The sequence below is a fragment of the Magnolia sinica genome, chromosome 8 (genome assembly GCF_029962835.1).
Source record: "Magnolia sinica isolate HGM2019 chromosome 8, MsV1, whole genome shotgun sequence".
NCBI lineage: Eukaryota > Viridiplantae > Streptophyta > Magnoliopsida > Magnoliales > Magnoliaceae > Magnolia > Magnolia sinica.
This window is the reverse complement of record NC_080580.1, coordinates 46,748,758-46,765,258: the sequence shown is the minus strand read 5'-3', so window position 1 is coordinate 46,765,258 and position 16,501 is coordinate 46,748,758. Positions and strand designations below refer to the sequence as shown.

The window sequence follows — 16,501 nt, the reverse complement described above, 5'->3', positions numbered from 1 at the left end:
TACCATAACCATATAGTAGGGAAAACCTTACTGGAACATTTCCCCACATATCTTATGTGTATCTCTGATTGCACTGGTTCCCTAATAATACACATTGGTGGGGTTGTGAGGGCTACAGGCAAAGAGGAAACTATGGCAACTAGTTACTTATGTAAAAGACTTGAAAAGACAAAATGCCCCATTGCAAGGCTACATGCACTGAAATTGAAATTAAAAATAAAAATAAAAATAAAAATAAAAATAAAATAAAATTTAAAGACTAGGACTAATTGTAGGGTAAAATTGGCCATAACGTGAATCTATTAGATATTTGGGGGCAAAAGATTCATTGGATTATGATTTGGACATATCCAACCTAAGCCTAACTCATTTACTAAAAGAGTTGAAAATCTTAATTCCAACTTAACTGATCTATAAAAGGGTCAACCCAAATCCAACTTATTAGACCAATCAAATTAAAAAATAGAATATATATATATATATATAGAGAGAGAGAGAGAGAGAGAGAGAGAGAGAGAGAGAGAGAGAGAGCTCTTAATTAATATAAAATTAAATCATTACAATAATTCAAATTACAACAATTTTAATTAAGTTCAGTCATTAGTATAATTTAAACCACTAACTTAACACTCATTCATTGGTAAACAGAAGTAAAATGGTGCAACATCCAATCATCTATCCTATGCGGGAACTTGGACATATTCCTCCGTCCTGAGTCTTTGATATAAACACATATTCTAGTTGCAAGCACAAAAGAAAATGCAAATTATCTATGTCATAATAAAATTATTAAAAGACAAACTAAAAATAAGCAAGCAATATTGTAATTGAATTAATATGCAAAGTAAATTAATAATACACTTACCATTGAAGAAGATAATATCTTTAGAAGTAGAAGCAAAAATATCTATACTCTAATATTCTGGACAATGTCATTTGTCTGGATTAATTACATTCAAAGAGATAACAAAAAATTAGATTTATACTTTAAACAGCCTTAGATATGGCCGTAAACCAGATTTAGACATTATAAAAGTTGTGAATATCTTCTGCTCTCTTACGGACGGATGATGATATTGTGACATTTTATAAATCAACTGTTGCCTCAGAGGAAACCTTCAAGTCTTGGAGGTCGAGTTCATTAAAAATGACTGGTTGTTTTGATATGTTTACTAAATGATTGCTCATCTATGGCCGGAACATCTGTGGGGCCGCCAATTAATAAACAGTCTAGAATATTAAGTCTGCTGCCTTAAGAATTACTACCAGTCCATCCCGTTAGCATGCATGTCTATTGTTTGTTTTAACAATAAAATAGCCAATAGGAATTAGATAGTCCAGCTCATCATCATAAAAGGACAGTTTGCTGACAAGTTGGACACCTAAAAATGATGGCTAATACCCCATTTACACTGGGCCAATCATATCAACGGTTTGGATCACCTAGTCATGGTCCCATAAGCAAATGGTAGACATTGCTAATGAGCACAGGACCATCATTAAACACTAGCAAAAAGCAGACAAAACAACTGACATTACATTGAAAAAAAAAAAAATTATAAAAAGGCCATATCATCATCATCATCATCATACATTAACCAACTAAGAACAAATTCAATTCACAAAACAAAACCCTGATTAAACAGGACCAAAATTAATCACCAATAAAACCCAAAAAAGATAGCTAAAAATACTACATTCATTATACATCTAAATAATAATTACATGGAGCGAGCGAGCTTCCGCCTTTGTCATACAAAATCAATTCAGAATTATCCTTGCAGGAAGGCAAACTCCTGGTGCCTGCTCTTCCATCAACCCTTCCTCGCAAGTCTCTAGTCTCAGTACAGTACGTGCCCAAAGGCTGCTCGCATACCTCTCACGAGCCTCCACGAAGCTCTGCCCAAGAACCTTCTCTATCCAACCCTTGACTGCTCCCGTTCCCTCCAATACCCACTCCGCTGCAAGTATCTGCTCCATCACTTTGCAATCAACCTCCAGCATACCCTCTGACCCTAATGCACTCTGAAACCTCTCCCTGATTTTCTTCAGTACATTGTCTGCCACGGTGTCAAAATCATAAGCCTTGAAAGTCACAGTTTCATCCACCTTATCGATGAATTCTTCTAGCCATGCCTCCGAGCTTTCAGACATTCGGTCATTCTCGTCATCTCCATTGTCCGTATTGTTCGCTTCCATCTCTTCTGCAGACAGATTCAAATCAAGGTATGTATTAGATGTCCTATGTAGGCGTTTGGCTGTCTCCATGTACTCACACTCCGTTTTATGATCGCCTGTGCTGTCCAGCTTTCTTTTCTTGACAAATACTCTTCCCAAACTGTATTCTTCATTCCCAGAACCATTCCTTGGCATAACCAACACATTTGAACTCTTATTGCTTACAGCCTCAGGAACAGAACCAACTGAGATGTGCATTTCCCAGACTTGGGCAGCCAGAATCCTATCCTCAGAGAAATCAACACTTTCTTTCCCATCAGAGAACATCTTACCCTTCCATGTTCTCATTGTTGTTATGAATATTGTATTATTGATGCCAACTTCTCTTCCATGCGAGTCTGGGAATTTGCCTGTCCTAATAGCCTGGGACAAGCTATTTTGAAGCATCAAGTCAGCTTTGTCCACATTTTCAAGGAACACAACCGACCACGGCTTCTTGCTTATTTCCCAAGCAATATGATCGACCACTGTCTTCCCTCTGAATCCTGCATCAAAGCCATCTGTTGCTTGGCTGAGATCGAAGATCGAATTGGAACAGGTGATGCCATCTTGGGAATTTAGATCCACGCATATTAGATTTTGCTTGCTGCCAAAGACCATCTCTGCAAGAGCCACAGCTACTCGCTTCTTTCCAACTCTATCCGGACCAAGTAAACTGAACCATATATCTCCTTTAAGGCTAGCTCCTCGGCGCCTTTCATTTCCTACTTTGCAGCGTGCTATAGTTCCGCTGATAGCATATATGGCTTCATCTTGCCGGCCTACTTTGTCTGTGAGAGCCTTCCCCAGGGTCTTGAAATCTCTAGGATCACATTGTCCAGTGGTAATATCAGAAGAACCAAGGCAGCGTGGGTTAGATGCAACCATGACAGCAGTAGTCTGACAGTTCAGGGCAGCAGTCCGCATACCCACATATGCACTGGGCCCAATGGAATCTGAATAAGCAGAGGGAGCTTGGACCAGAGCCATCGGAATCGGAATACGTCTGTTGACAAGATCAACTCCAGCTGGTGAGCACACCGAGAACCGTGAATGGTCTTTGTAGGTTTGAATGGTGGGTTCCTTCAGATGGTTACTGAGAGGTGTATAAAGTGTTCCCAACACTAAATCCGTTGTCACAGAAGTTACAAGGGGAGGTGATGGATGACCGTCATGAATGCCCACCTCTGACAGAGTGCATGAGTTAGATTGCAAGCCCTGTGTCTGAAGGAGCTCGCTTTTTGAAACGCTTACCTGTTGTTTGGACAATAAGTTTTCGTTCTTTGATACAGGAACAACAGGAATTGGCTTGTTCAAGTCTGGTGGGGAAATCTTTACTAAATCTGCTGACATGGGAAATGCATTTCCACATCCACTTGGGTTTTGAGATGTGTAAGTACTCTTGCTGTTGCAATTATCAGCTCTCTCTTTCCTATCTGCAATATAATGAAGGCCAAAATTAATGGGACCCACTTGGTGTCCCACTTGAAGATTGTCTGCTTCAAGCATTTGCATACCACGATGTAGACGTTGGCAATTATCACTCCATTTCTTCTGCAGCCCCATAACTTTATCATTCAATGCTGTTCCATCATCTTTGGCCTGCACTGAAGAGATAGAATGTGGTTTTTACATAGATATTGTCACATTTTTTATGCACTTGATCAAGCATTTTCTTGGCCCAATAAACTGTACACGGGGCTACCCATTGGTAACCTGTAAAATTCACATAGTGGATGGGATATGCCCAAAATTCTCCCCCATTGGATGATCCTGACAGTCTCTATGGGTTCCAACTAAATGTAAGCCATTGGTTGTAATTGTCCATTTTCATTGCATGGCTAGCATCATCTAATAGGGTGATATCTGGGGCATGGCCCATCCATGGAGTCAAGCAAAGCATGCATATATCTCAAAAAGGTGGGCTCACCTGTACCATTGCCATGCAAAACCTAAAAAGTTGGAAAATTAAAAAGAAAAAGAAAAAAACTTTCTTTCAATCTAAGGGTTCCAAGTTAAAGAACCCCATGGTGGATTGCCACTTGTAAACTCATAAAAAAAAAAAATAATAAAAAAAATAAAAAATAAAAAAAAGAAGAGAAGAAGAAAAAGAAGAAAGGAAAAAAAAAAAAAACTACATACTGAAATATTACTAGCACACAACATCAGCAAAATGTTACTTTAATTTCATTATTAAAAAGGTAACAGATACATGGATAATTTCAACAGCAATACATACCTTCACCACTTCTGCTACTCCATTCTCTTGGCTGAGCAGATCAGCTCTTCGCAGCCAGGAGGGCAAGCTCCCTTGGCTCTGATCTTCAACTGAAACAGTGCATCCCTTCAGAACTGCAGCAACTTCTTGCTCATACTTCTCATTACATAGGTGACAACAAAACATAGATGGATACGTGCTGCTTAAAGGGCTTTTCAAATCCGATGCTGTTGAAAAAAACCCACCAAATGGAACAAACGACTCCATCAAGCTGTAATTATATCATGAGCACGGAACTGTGAGATTGAAGTGACACAAACTGTCAGAAGCCAATGCAAACACGCACGACTACAGATGGAAGGATAAATGGTCAATTAATACAAAAATGCTGAACACTCAAAAGTACACATACTTCAGGAACATCATGCACATATGTAAGTCACACATGTAAATGTATCAGTCACTCAGTCCAGTTGCGGTGTACTTGTTCATGCACAGTACCTTGCACGTTTTGAAGTTTTATTCTTTCTTCCCCACTGGGTTGTCTTGAAATGCCCATGTTTGATTGACTTAAACAGGCCATTCAAGCCCATCCAAGGTTCCTGATCAAGGATCTGGACCAAACAAGGGTTCAAATTGAAGATACGGACCATTTTGAGGTTCTAGATTTATACGATGGAATAACAGTGGCCCTGACGTCCAACTAGATCAACGGGCATTTAGTTGTTAAAGTTAAAGCTAGTTGAACCAGTTTCACACTAATATTTTCATTACTTTTATGGTGGACGACTTTCAAGTATCCAATGATGTCTGAATGCCACCAAAATGATCCACAATTTGAAAGCCTATTGAGTTAGCTTTCAAACGAGCCCAGGATTATAAATTACAATAGCCTTCTAGTGAGTTATAACTAAATCATGGAAAGCCTATATATGGTTGTGACAGGATATTCTGGTCATCTTAATATTTTGTGAAATAGATGGTTGTGATTCAAAATAATGGATGGTTAGGCAACTGATTCATCCAGAAGATTTGCTTCCTTGTATTTGGCTAGGGCCCAAAAAACTTCCTGATCCATTACCCACGTGGGCCAAAACCACAGGGAACAATGACAAGGGATGGCCATCGTTAACTGTGTGGTGCCCACCATGCTAAGTATATGCCATCCAATCATCATTGATCTAATGCATCCATCTTAGATGAACGGGTGCTCCAGAAAGAAATCGGCACCCTCTTGTATGGAGGACCTAAGAATTTCTTCCATCGCTGATGCTTGGTTGACTCATAATCAATTATTCCAAACTATTTGCAAGAGCTGGTTTCACCAAACTGAATGTTACTTCCACTCCATAGCTTTCATCTTTTACTCTTGAGCAGTGCTCGATCAGGATTTTGTCTAATGCTGCCAACAACTCCCTACAGTTCATCACTCCTAGGGACTCACATGTGAGTCTAGATCTCAGCAAGTTTGAGACCTCCTTTGGAAGGCCAGCCATAAATTCAACCTTCCATATGGCTGTAAACTAGAGGAACTACTAGTCTTCATAGTCCTTTGTGGCCCGTTTGGATACCACCAAATAAGTTACGTTTTCTACTTAGAGCAGTAGATAAGTAACTTATTTGAAATAAGTAAGTTTGGTTTATAATCACTTATAAGTAATTTTTTTATTTAAAGTTAATCACTTCAGTTTAAGAAGTAGAAATCAAGATAAGCTATTTGAGGCATAAGTAGCTTATCTTAAGTAACTCACAATCCAAATGCCCCATTCAATTTAAAAAATTTTGAGATTCAAGAGAATACATCAATGTTGTGTTTCCACATCTTTCATAGGAAGCGTTGCCTAATTGTGGTAAGAAGGCTTTCACCAGATTCAGAATAGGCTTTCCAAATGAGACAAGAGGTAGAGATCCGTCTTCAATGATCTGTACTGAGGATTCAATCTGAGCCTTGGTCCAAATTGATAGATGCTCCCACCAACCACATAAGGTTCCAAGAGAACTCTGGCTTAGTAGGCAGACCACCACAGTATGTTCTATCCCTACTGAGACGTTATGCATAGGCCATGGTTAAAAGATCCAGGGACTGGGAACAACTTGCTAGGTCATGAGTTGAAAAACATGATGGGCCTTACATAACTTGGGTGTAAAACATGCACTGCATAAAACAGGAGTTATATACATCTGGTTGGTTGCAGATGCTTCCAATCTCCAAAAAAGGGGGTGTCATTTGATACTCTGGCCACATATGATGCTTGATACACAGGCACTCAGATATTATGGCATACATTTCTCAAATTTAAACATCTAAATTATGGAATCCACTGTCACCAAGTTATAGTCCAAAAATAAGATTGTTTGCACAATCCTAACCTCTAATTAAGATACGTGAAATATCTTTCATTTTTTAACTGTCCAATAAATGACCACTAAGAGTATTTTTTAGTTCATGGTACATATAAACTGGTATACATAATTTGGACAGTTTTAATTTGAATTCCTTGCATGCCATGTAAACAATATCTAAGTAATTTTGAAGTTCCTGAGTATCATTCATCACACAACACCCAAGCTTTTCTCAAAAACAAAAAAAAAAAAAAAAAAACAAAAGCAAAGAAACTGTCTCCCCCAAGGTGGATAAGACACTTCTTCAAACGTAGTAGAGAGATGAGGGGAGAAATCGAGAAGACCACATGGAAATGAGTCTGGCTGGGTCAACTCGGCAAGACTCCGGTGTATTGCCCAAGGCTCACCCAACTTCAGTGAGTTGGCCCGTGTCAACCCCCTTCACCAAGTGGTGTCAAACCGAATCACTCCAATCTAAATCCGAGTCAACTCATCCAAGTCACACCCAACTTGGATGACTCTTAGAACCATGACATAAGCTATTGGCATCATATAGGTTAGAACCTTGGAGATCTCCTATTGTTTCATCCCATTGATGCTCCACAAGTGTTAGGAGTTGTAGTTGATGAAATGTTGCAGGCATGCTGTAGGATAAGTCAATGGGTGTTGAACAATTGAGCAAAGTCGAATTTTGTGAATTGCTCAGATAATGGCTAAGGTAGTGGTTGTTCATCGGGGCTAAATGGTCCCCCGACTTTGTGAATTGCTCAGATAATGGCTAAGGTAGTGGTTGTTCATCGGGGCTAAATGGCCCCCCCCCCCCCCCCAAAAAAAAAAAAAAACGAGTCCAGACTAGAGCTATCCATTGTAACCCTTCTTATAAGGCTTCTTATACCACCATCATCATTGTAGGCATCATCTTCACTTGGTCCAATTCAAGCATATGATTCGCTTGGAGCTATCAATAAGAAGAGTTTCTTGAAGGAGACGAGGATTGTCTAGAAGCGGGGGCTGCTGGAATCTTCTTGTAACCCTTATGTGGCCCAATTAAGGAGTACCATGTACACCTATCAAATGTGGGCCCCACAATGAAAAACAAAGATTTTCCTTTGGGAATGACCATTTTGTCCTTTTCATTATATGGCTCATATCTAACAAGCGCATATGACACTTTTTCATTATGCCACATCAGGGCCACAATAATCCCCTAACAGCCCTCAGGTGCAAGCAATTCGCATCCTCTTATATAGATAACTTCAAAACTACCCTTTTGTGTAATGCAGGGGCATTTTCACACAGGGCTCGAGTGGGGTGGCTTGTGGGATGCAAGTGCACACTCAGGGTAGGTGGTCCATATGAGACAGAACCCATGTGATGTGGGCCCACAATGAGGGTTCGATCAAGGATCCAACCCAAGAGATTGATTTGCCACGCTCTATTAATTTGAGATTTTAGAACCAATGGTTAGTTGTCCTGCATCAAAGTAGTATCAGAGCGGGAGGTCTTGTGTTCGAGACTCCTTACTAGGGGTTATTAATGCAGGGAATTTTCACACCGGGTGATGGGGACATCAGAGGACCTACTCGGGTGTACCAGAGATGGTAACTCTTCGTGGATGGGAGACGAGTTCCATACGGGGCTCACCGGGTTACTTTGAAGACCCCACTTAGGGATGATGCATGTGGCCTTCTTATGAGAGTTTTAGTCATATATATTTTTTCTGTGTTGATCCGACCGTTGGATTTTGTCGATCAGGCCATCAGGCCGCCAGATCTGGGCTCATAGGGCTTCAAATAAGGAAAGTGGATGTTATGTAGATTCTAATTACTTTTTTAGATTTATATGTGATTGGAAGCATAGTTCTAAATCTCAAAAACTCAATTCAACTCGATGTTGAGCCCAAGCAGGTTGACTAAAAGACATTTATGTGGTTTTAGTCCAACCTTATTGGAAAGCTTGAGAAAAAAAGAAAAAAATAGAAAAAATGAGCCTTCCTTTTTTGAAAAGTTGTTCTTCCTCTCCTTTAGGGTTTGTGAGAAAACCCTCCTTTTCAATCGAATTGTGGAAGGGTAGAAGCTTGTTTGGTGGTGGATTCCTCTAATGTGTCTTTCTTTCTCTTTCTCTTCTCCAACAAGGCACACCTTTTCTTCACTTTTCTTCTCATTTTCTTATAACTCCTCTAAATTCATCAAAACCCAACCCAATCCATATCCTTTCTCTTTTCCCTAACTCATGAGATTTGGAGCCTGGGTTATGAGATAAAAGGATTGATTTGCCATGCTTTATCAGTTCAAGCTTTTAGAACAAGTGATTAGTTGTCTTGCATCAGAGTGGTATCACAATGGGAGGTCTCGTGTTCAAGACTCTTCACCGGAGGTGATTAATACAGGGACATTTTCACATCAGGTTCGAGTGGGGTGCCTTGCGAGATGCAGGTGCACACTCGGGGTGGGTTGGCTCATGTGAGGCGGGCCCCACCTGTGTGAGGCGGAACCCATGTGATGTGGGGCCCAGGAGGGGGGTTTGGTTGATGTAGGGCCTGGGTTATGAAATAAAGGAATTGATTCACCACGCTCTATCAATTCGAGCTTTTAGAGCAAGTGGTTAGTTATCTTGCATCATTGTGCACAATGATGCTTCAACAGAGTTGTAGATGAGACATGGTTAGTTATCCTGCATCATTGTGCACAATGAGCTTCAACAGAGTTGTAGCTGAGACAGTTGCAGGCTGCACATCCAACATATCCCAAAGGTCCAACGAAGGTCAACAATGTCACTTTGCAGCAAATGGAGAATTGAGAAGTTCTCCAACCTCCTAGTCATTGGAAAGGACCAACTACTTTTCTAGACATTTTTCTTGATGTCTTCCAAAAGTCCTAAAGGATTAGACCCAGTTCGACATCAAATGCATGTGTAGAGGGTTTATATAATAAAAGAGAGGAAGAAAGAAGGTAGAGTTAGCGTCCCACCCACGCACGCTCACGTGCATAGACACACAAATTTCTCTACACACAACTCTTATTCACTAATTTCTCAAAAACATGCAATATCTTTGTAGCCCAATTATCAATCTTATTGGCTGATATTATCAGTTCACTGGTCAGCGCCATGAAACCCAGAGGGAGTACAAAATTTACCTGGTACTAACAATATTTATCATCGATTTCGGCCAATATATCACACTATAAATATTATCATGATATATGGCTTAGGTTCAATTGTATAAATACATAGTGTTGACAATACTCTTGGTATTTCGCAAGTATAGATCAACACCAACAACAATTGAGACGTTTGACTGAAAATAAAATTTCAGAAAAATTTAAAAAGAGCTTGTTTGCTGAAATTTTTTGGTGACTGTGTTTCTTTTGGTGCTTTAACAACCCCACTCAAGTTGTTTCAGATCAAAACACAAATTTGGTAGAGAAATCATGATTAGAGAATAGATTCGGGCAGAAATCCCAAAGGTGAGAAAAGTTCATTTAAATTCATTTTCTTAGCAGATTAGCAAGAATTTGGTAGAGAAATCGTGATAAGAGAGCAGATTCGGGCAAAAATACCAAAGGTGAGAAAAGTTCGTTTCAATTCATTTTCTTAGCAGAATAGCAAGAAGACAAGTAGAAATTCATATCAATGCATGAGTTTCATGCATTGACATGGAACTCAAGAACTCATTTTGGTTCTTTCAACTATTTGGTTTTATTGCTTATATTGTATGGCATTTGAATAATATAAACTCATTTGGGAAATAACTGCACCAGTTATGCCCAACAATATAGTCCCTACAAAATGAAAACTTATAATGCATAGCTCAATTTTTATTTATTTATTTATTTTTTTCTGGTAATGTTTGAGTTCAAAGTGTGTTTTAGCATCTCCTTAAATTTCACTAAAAAATCCACCATTTTTCTAATGTTTCACTCAAGACAGCAATACAAGTGATAGTTCGTGGTGCTTCCCACAATATTTCTGTACACCAAGGGTGCAATACATAGTGCAATACCAATACTTCAAAAACTGCTATAGAGAGGCAGGCCTTCCATTAGTAAAGTCTTCATTGTACATATAAAGATCCCCATTATGGTGGACACTTGTATGAGGAAAACCAACCATATGTTTTCTTTGCAGATGACAAACACTGCTCCTAGTGAGTCCCACCAAAACAATTAATATTGAACCCTAACAACCATGAAGAAAACTACTAGACATCTTTGCAGACACATAGGGTCCACGAGATAGACTTAACAATCCATGAGTGCAATCATGGTCCCCTTGAGCTGAATTATAGAATTTGGAAATCAGCATCTACCTCGCCTTAAATCTCAAGAAAACCTAACTTCATGCTAGGAGAGAAGCAATGGAGAAGGAACATCAAGTTAAGAGGAGAAAACTACCTCTACATTTTGATAATTGCATGCAGAGCAAATAGAGAACACTTAAAAAGTTCTAGCAAGCAGCTGATATCATAGCTCTTTCTGCATTGCAGCAGAGATGTCCACCTTTTGGTGTATGAAAGTTTAATTCTGATGGGTCCTGAATTGGCAACTAAGGTAATTGCAGAATGGGAAAAGCCTCAAGAGATGTTAAAAGAGTCACCATCTGGTCCAGTCAGATGGGGGTAGCTTAGCGATGCGGTGATGCCAAAGCCAAGGAGTTTAAGGAAGCTTCAAGAATATTTTCACATCTTCTAAACCATAGAAGCCAAATTGTGTTAATTATATTAAAGCTTCACCTCTGGGCTAGACATTTTGTACGCCCTTGTGGAAAGTGGCAAATCTTATTGCTTCTGTCCTTAAAAAAGAGGGTCTTGGTGATCTAATTGAAGTGTGGAAGATGAATCAGGAGTTTTAGCATTCAGATATGGACAAAAAATACCTCCAAAGATCACACACAAATGTAGGAAAAGAGCAAAAAAGAATCATCAAAACAAGGATAACTTGGTAGAATCACTACACACATCAATGGTATCAGACCAAAGACCCTAATATCCTTGTGCCAAAAGATAACAATCACTGTTGCAGAAATAAAAAGAAATTTTGATTTACTTTAAAAAAAATATATATATATATATAAAAATCATTATCATTTAATTAACATGTATGGTTCTTGGCCTTCATTTAAACCTTAGAAAAAGTCTCTCAGTTTCCTACTTACATTAGAAAGAAACCAAAACTAAATTTCTATTGGCTACATAAATAATATGTTTCCTAAAATATCACTAAAAGCCAGCTAATGAAGAGTCCATGTGTATCGTATCTCTATAAATACCAGGCCTATGGTTGTTTATAACACAACTGTAAGGTATTATCGGTTCTACAATTTATACAAACCTTGTTTCTAAGCTGTATGGTTTTTGTACACCTGAAAATCTGGAAATTATTGTTAAAAACTTCAAATCCATTCCAACCATAAATAACATATAGTTGAGATGACTGGATTAAGAAAACGATTCAGCGAGTATACACTATATAGCCTAAGATGATGTGATTTAATTCAACCATACAGTTGTATATTGATGTATGTTTGTACATATACATAAAATCAGCAACCAGTTGATGTTTTGGGCTGAGAACTCAAATCAGATTAGGTCTGGTGCGTCCATTGGGAGCTACGCTCCCGACAAGATCTATCATACAGCCAGACCTCCACACAAGTAGCATGGCTGAGATGCATCAGCCAGCCATGAGGCTCTGTGTATAATTATTTTTTTCTTTGGTTTCTTCAACAAAAAAAATAAAATAATAATAATAAATCCATTATTCCTGTGTTTACACATGTAGAGAAGCAAAAAAGTAGACATAGAAGGACCGGATGTCAACACTCTTCTCAAATCCTAAAATCAAACTCAACTACTAATTCAACAACCCCACACCTAAATGATTTGCTCCCTATGCTCCTTGGGAGGTCTTCCAAGATACTTCAAAAATAACTAGAAGCCAACTAAAATTCACCTGAAAAAAAATAAAAATCCTTACACCAACCACACTTAATAACTTTGGCTAGACTTTGATTAACAAATCCTAATCCATGCTAACTTCCAACTTCTTCTACACAAAAGCAACTTAAAGCCCACAGACACACAGGCCCACATGTTCAGCACAATAGGGCTTTTATTGGGATCTTTATGATGACATCAAAGCCCACATAACTTGCTCGATACTTGTCCAAATCATATGATCTTGGACATCTGATTTGGACCCATCTAAAAAGGAAGTTGATTGACTACGAAAGGGGACCATTTCAGTTTGTTAAGATGCTGCTTGATGGTTAGTACCTTAGAATGGGCCAAAAATGAAGGGAACAATATCACTGCTCTCCCCTTTCTACTTAAACATGCAGATTTGTTGGTGAACTTTTGGCCAGCTGCATGCCCCATGATCAGCCCCTGCTCTAAATCAACTTCCTCCTAGTTGGAGAAGATAAGGAAGGTGATTCATCAATCCAAAAACCACAACATGCTTTTGCCACAACTTACTGTACTCTGACCTTTTGAATGCATGCCTTCTTTACTTATCTTTAGACCATGACCCTCTCTGGGATCATTGCTGAAGTTGGAAGGTACTCAACCCAGTCAAAATTTTGAAGAACTTAGTGTTCGAAAAGGGTATCCAGTGTCTTCAATGGTCTAGCTTCAAGGTTCCTCTTGACAATTATGCCTGAAAATTTCTCCCCTGCTAAAGGCTTCGATGATTGAGAAACTAAGACAAGCTAAGACCTGAAATGAGCATTTTGATTCAGAAAGGAACTCTCTAAATCGACATTTTTCATTAATACAACCTTCATTTCAGATTTTAATAAGATAGATGATATTACCAGATTGGAAGGTTCATGGAGGAAGACAGAATGAATAACGGCAAATTCTGACGAACAATTATCTATGCATTCACTCACAAAAAAAGGGAACCCCATTGCGTATTGGTACTTACAGAGAACGGGATAGTGTTTGTATCTAAAGGTGAGCAAAAGACCTACCTGATAGAGTTTGCTGCTTTTCCCAGGCCGGAGAAGGGCTTATTTTGTTCACCTTTGTTTGATATGTTCATTCAGTACCAGTACAAACTACAACTGCATCAAAGCGGAAGGGCCACTATAGAAGCTAGAAGTAGCCCATAGTAAGTATGGCAAGCAGAGTATTCGGCCTAACCAAAACTTCATCCAAAATGGGATGTAATGTTTTTTGTTTTTTGTTTTTTTTTTGGGGGGTCCATCCTTAGTGTTTCATGAATCCTTGGTTCGCAAACTGTAGGATTTCCAGTGCAGTGTCATGGCATTTCAAGTTAAAAATGACCAGATCCATCAGCAATGGAAATTTGCATAAAATCCTCTATGAAAGCAACGCTAATCTGCTCACTGTTTGAGAAAAAAGCCCAAAACACTGCTTTCTTGAAAGAATGAATAAATAAATAAATAAATAATAATAATAATAATAAAGCTACTCTAAAATAGAGCACTCTTAGGAGAAGAAGTCTATATTCCAAAAAAGTACGTTGTAATAAATAAGAGCTCTAAGAAAACACAACTATGTTAATAAAGAGATTTTCTTAAACCCCAGCTTTCCGTAAGCTTATCTAAACTAGGATTTTAACACATCACTTTGAATGAACGAACCTGAACACCATTATGTTAAAACATGGACATTTATTGGCCTTGAATCAAAGTGATGATCAAACACCAAATGAAAACACGTCTATAACGATTTCCTCAAAACGACTAACACCAAATTTCTTTTGCCATTGAACCTGAGGTACCACAAAGAGGAGGGAAAACAATTACCCAAATCCAGAGCATAGATAGAACATATCTATTCATGTGATAAAAGAGCATCGATTACTCTAAAATTTCTAATGAGATATTCAAAACCAAGATGGAGACCTCCCACCTGTGGGGTCTGGGGTAGAGTCCTCCCACTGTAGGTGTGAGAGAAGTGATGGGAAGAAGCTGCAGATCCCAATCCTTCTCTACAGAAGGATACCGCGTCAAGAACTTCATATATGTCTCGTAATTCGCAGCAGCACCCATCAACCATAACCGCTCCCGATGAAGCTCCAACAACTTCGTCAACCCAGAGACCACCCGGCCTGCTGCATCTGTGAGCAAGCTGTTCAAATCTCCAACACTAATAATAACACCAGGCCCCACGGACCGCTCCACCAATTGACCCAACTCATCAAGCTTTGACCCTGGCAGCGCCCCCTCAGCCGCCACCTCCTTCTCAATGCAAACAAACTTCAAACCAGCTATTTCTTTGGGGATAACTGCAGCCTCTCCTCCCCTCTGGATGCAATCAGCAAAGTTGTGGACCGCGTCCCGTGCGCAGACTCCAACAAGCAATGGGTTTCTGCCCTTGCTACGAGCGAGAACTTCACCAACCCGGCGACAATTGTCGTCAAAGTCGGAGAAGCCAAAGGTGGAGAGACTGGAAAAGGGAAAATTGAAGGTGGGGAAGCGTCGGGTGGGGTCCATGTCAGTGAAATTACAGAGGAAGAGAGGAGGGCAACGGGGGCGAGGGGCACGGAGGGGAGGGAGGGGGCGGACAATGGCGAGCTTGATATCGCAGCTGCGGAAACCAGCATCGGCGAAGACACGGCTAACGATGGGGTCATCGAGGATGGATAGAATGAGAGGCTGGAGGTCGACTTTGACGGAGAGGACGGAAGAAGAGGAGGAGGAATTGGAAGAAGTTGAGGAAGAAGGGGATGGAGGAAGAAGCTGCTGATGCTGGTGGTGAAGGAAGAAGGTCTCGGGGTTACGGCGCTGGTTGGCCTGGGAGCGTTTGATGGCGGCCATGAGGGAATTGGAGATGGGAGGATCGACAGAAGAGCCACCATCTGAAATGGAAGGAGAAGAAGGAAGGCGATCGAGGGCGACGGAGAAGGAGAGATCAAGGGCGCGGAATTGGAGGCGAGGTGAAAAGGAGGAGGTGCGAGAGCGGGCGCAGGCGTCTCGGAGGGAGGAAGAAGGGAGAGCAAGGAGTGCTGAGATTGCGTGTAGAGAGGTTGTCTGGGCGTGGCAGCGGCGTCGAGCTACGGAGACGGCGTCGTCAAGGGCGCGAGCTGCATCGCCGGTCAGGCATTGCCGCGCTGCGCTGACCGGCGTTGGCATACTGCCTTTCCCTTTTTTATTATTATTATCTTTTCTTCCTTTGCCGCTTTTCTTTTCGGAATTAAAAAATTGAGAAGAGAAGGATAGGGGATTTGGACTTTTGAGATTGGGTTGTTTTTTTTTTCTTTTTTTTCTTTTTTTTTTTCCTTCTCTACTAATAATTATTTAACAAGGATTGGAGAGAGAGTTTCTCTGAACTCTGGAGAGGGTGGAGTGCAGATGGGTGGAGAAGCTGTGTGTGGGGTCCACACACATCATCACCACTGAATATATTTGGGTTGTGGAGGGGATATATTCTTGTGCTGTGGTGGTCTTTTTTTTTTTTCCTTCTTCTTTTTACTACTGCCACTTGGGCTGGTGGGTTGAATGGTTTGGTTAGTGGAGCAATCCTACTCGTGGCGTGGGATTACACGAGTGTACATTGATCAAAGACGACTTTCATGTAGCAAGGTGAGTGACAATTCAGAGTGTACTCGTGGGCCCACGTGGATGGATATCAAGCGTTGGCTGGTAATGCACAGCTACCAAAACCTTCATAAATTGCGGCGGTACAGATCGAAAATAACGCCGGCATGTAATCAATCCTGATAATCCCAATTACGTGTCCATATGCAATCCATC

General features: G+C 40.1%; 1 protein-coding gene across 1 annotated transcript; it reads right to left on the bottom strand.

The window, feature by feature from the left end:
- Positions 1-1,571: 1,571 nt before the first annotated feature.
- Positions 1,572-16,233, bottom strand: LOC131253287 (protein SMAX1-LIKE 7-like). Its single transcript, XM_058254236.1, has 3 exons — positions 14,658-16,233; positions 4,457-4,706; positions 1,572-3,819 (listed from the first exon to the last, which is right to left on the bottom strand). Exons 1-3 carry the CDS (start codon positions 15,878-15,880, stop codon positions 1,762-1,764), a joined length of 3,531 nt encoding a protein of 1,176 aa, XP_058110219.1. The 5' UTR covers positions 15,881-16,233; the 3' UTR covers positions 1,572-1,761.
- Positions 16,234-16,501: the final 268 nt, after the last annotated feature.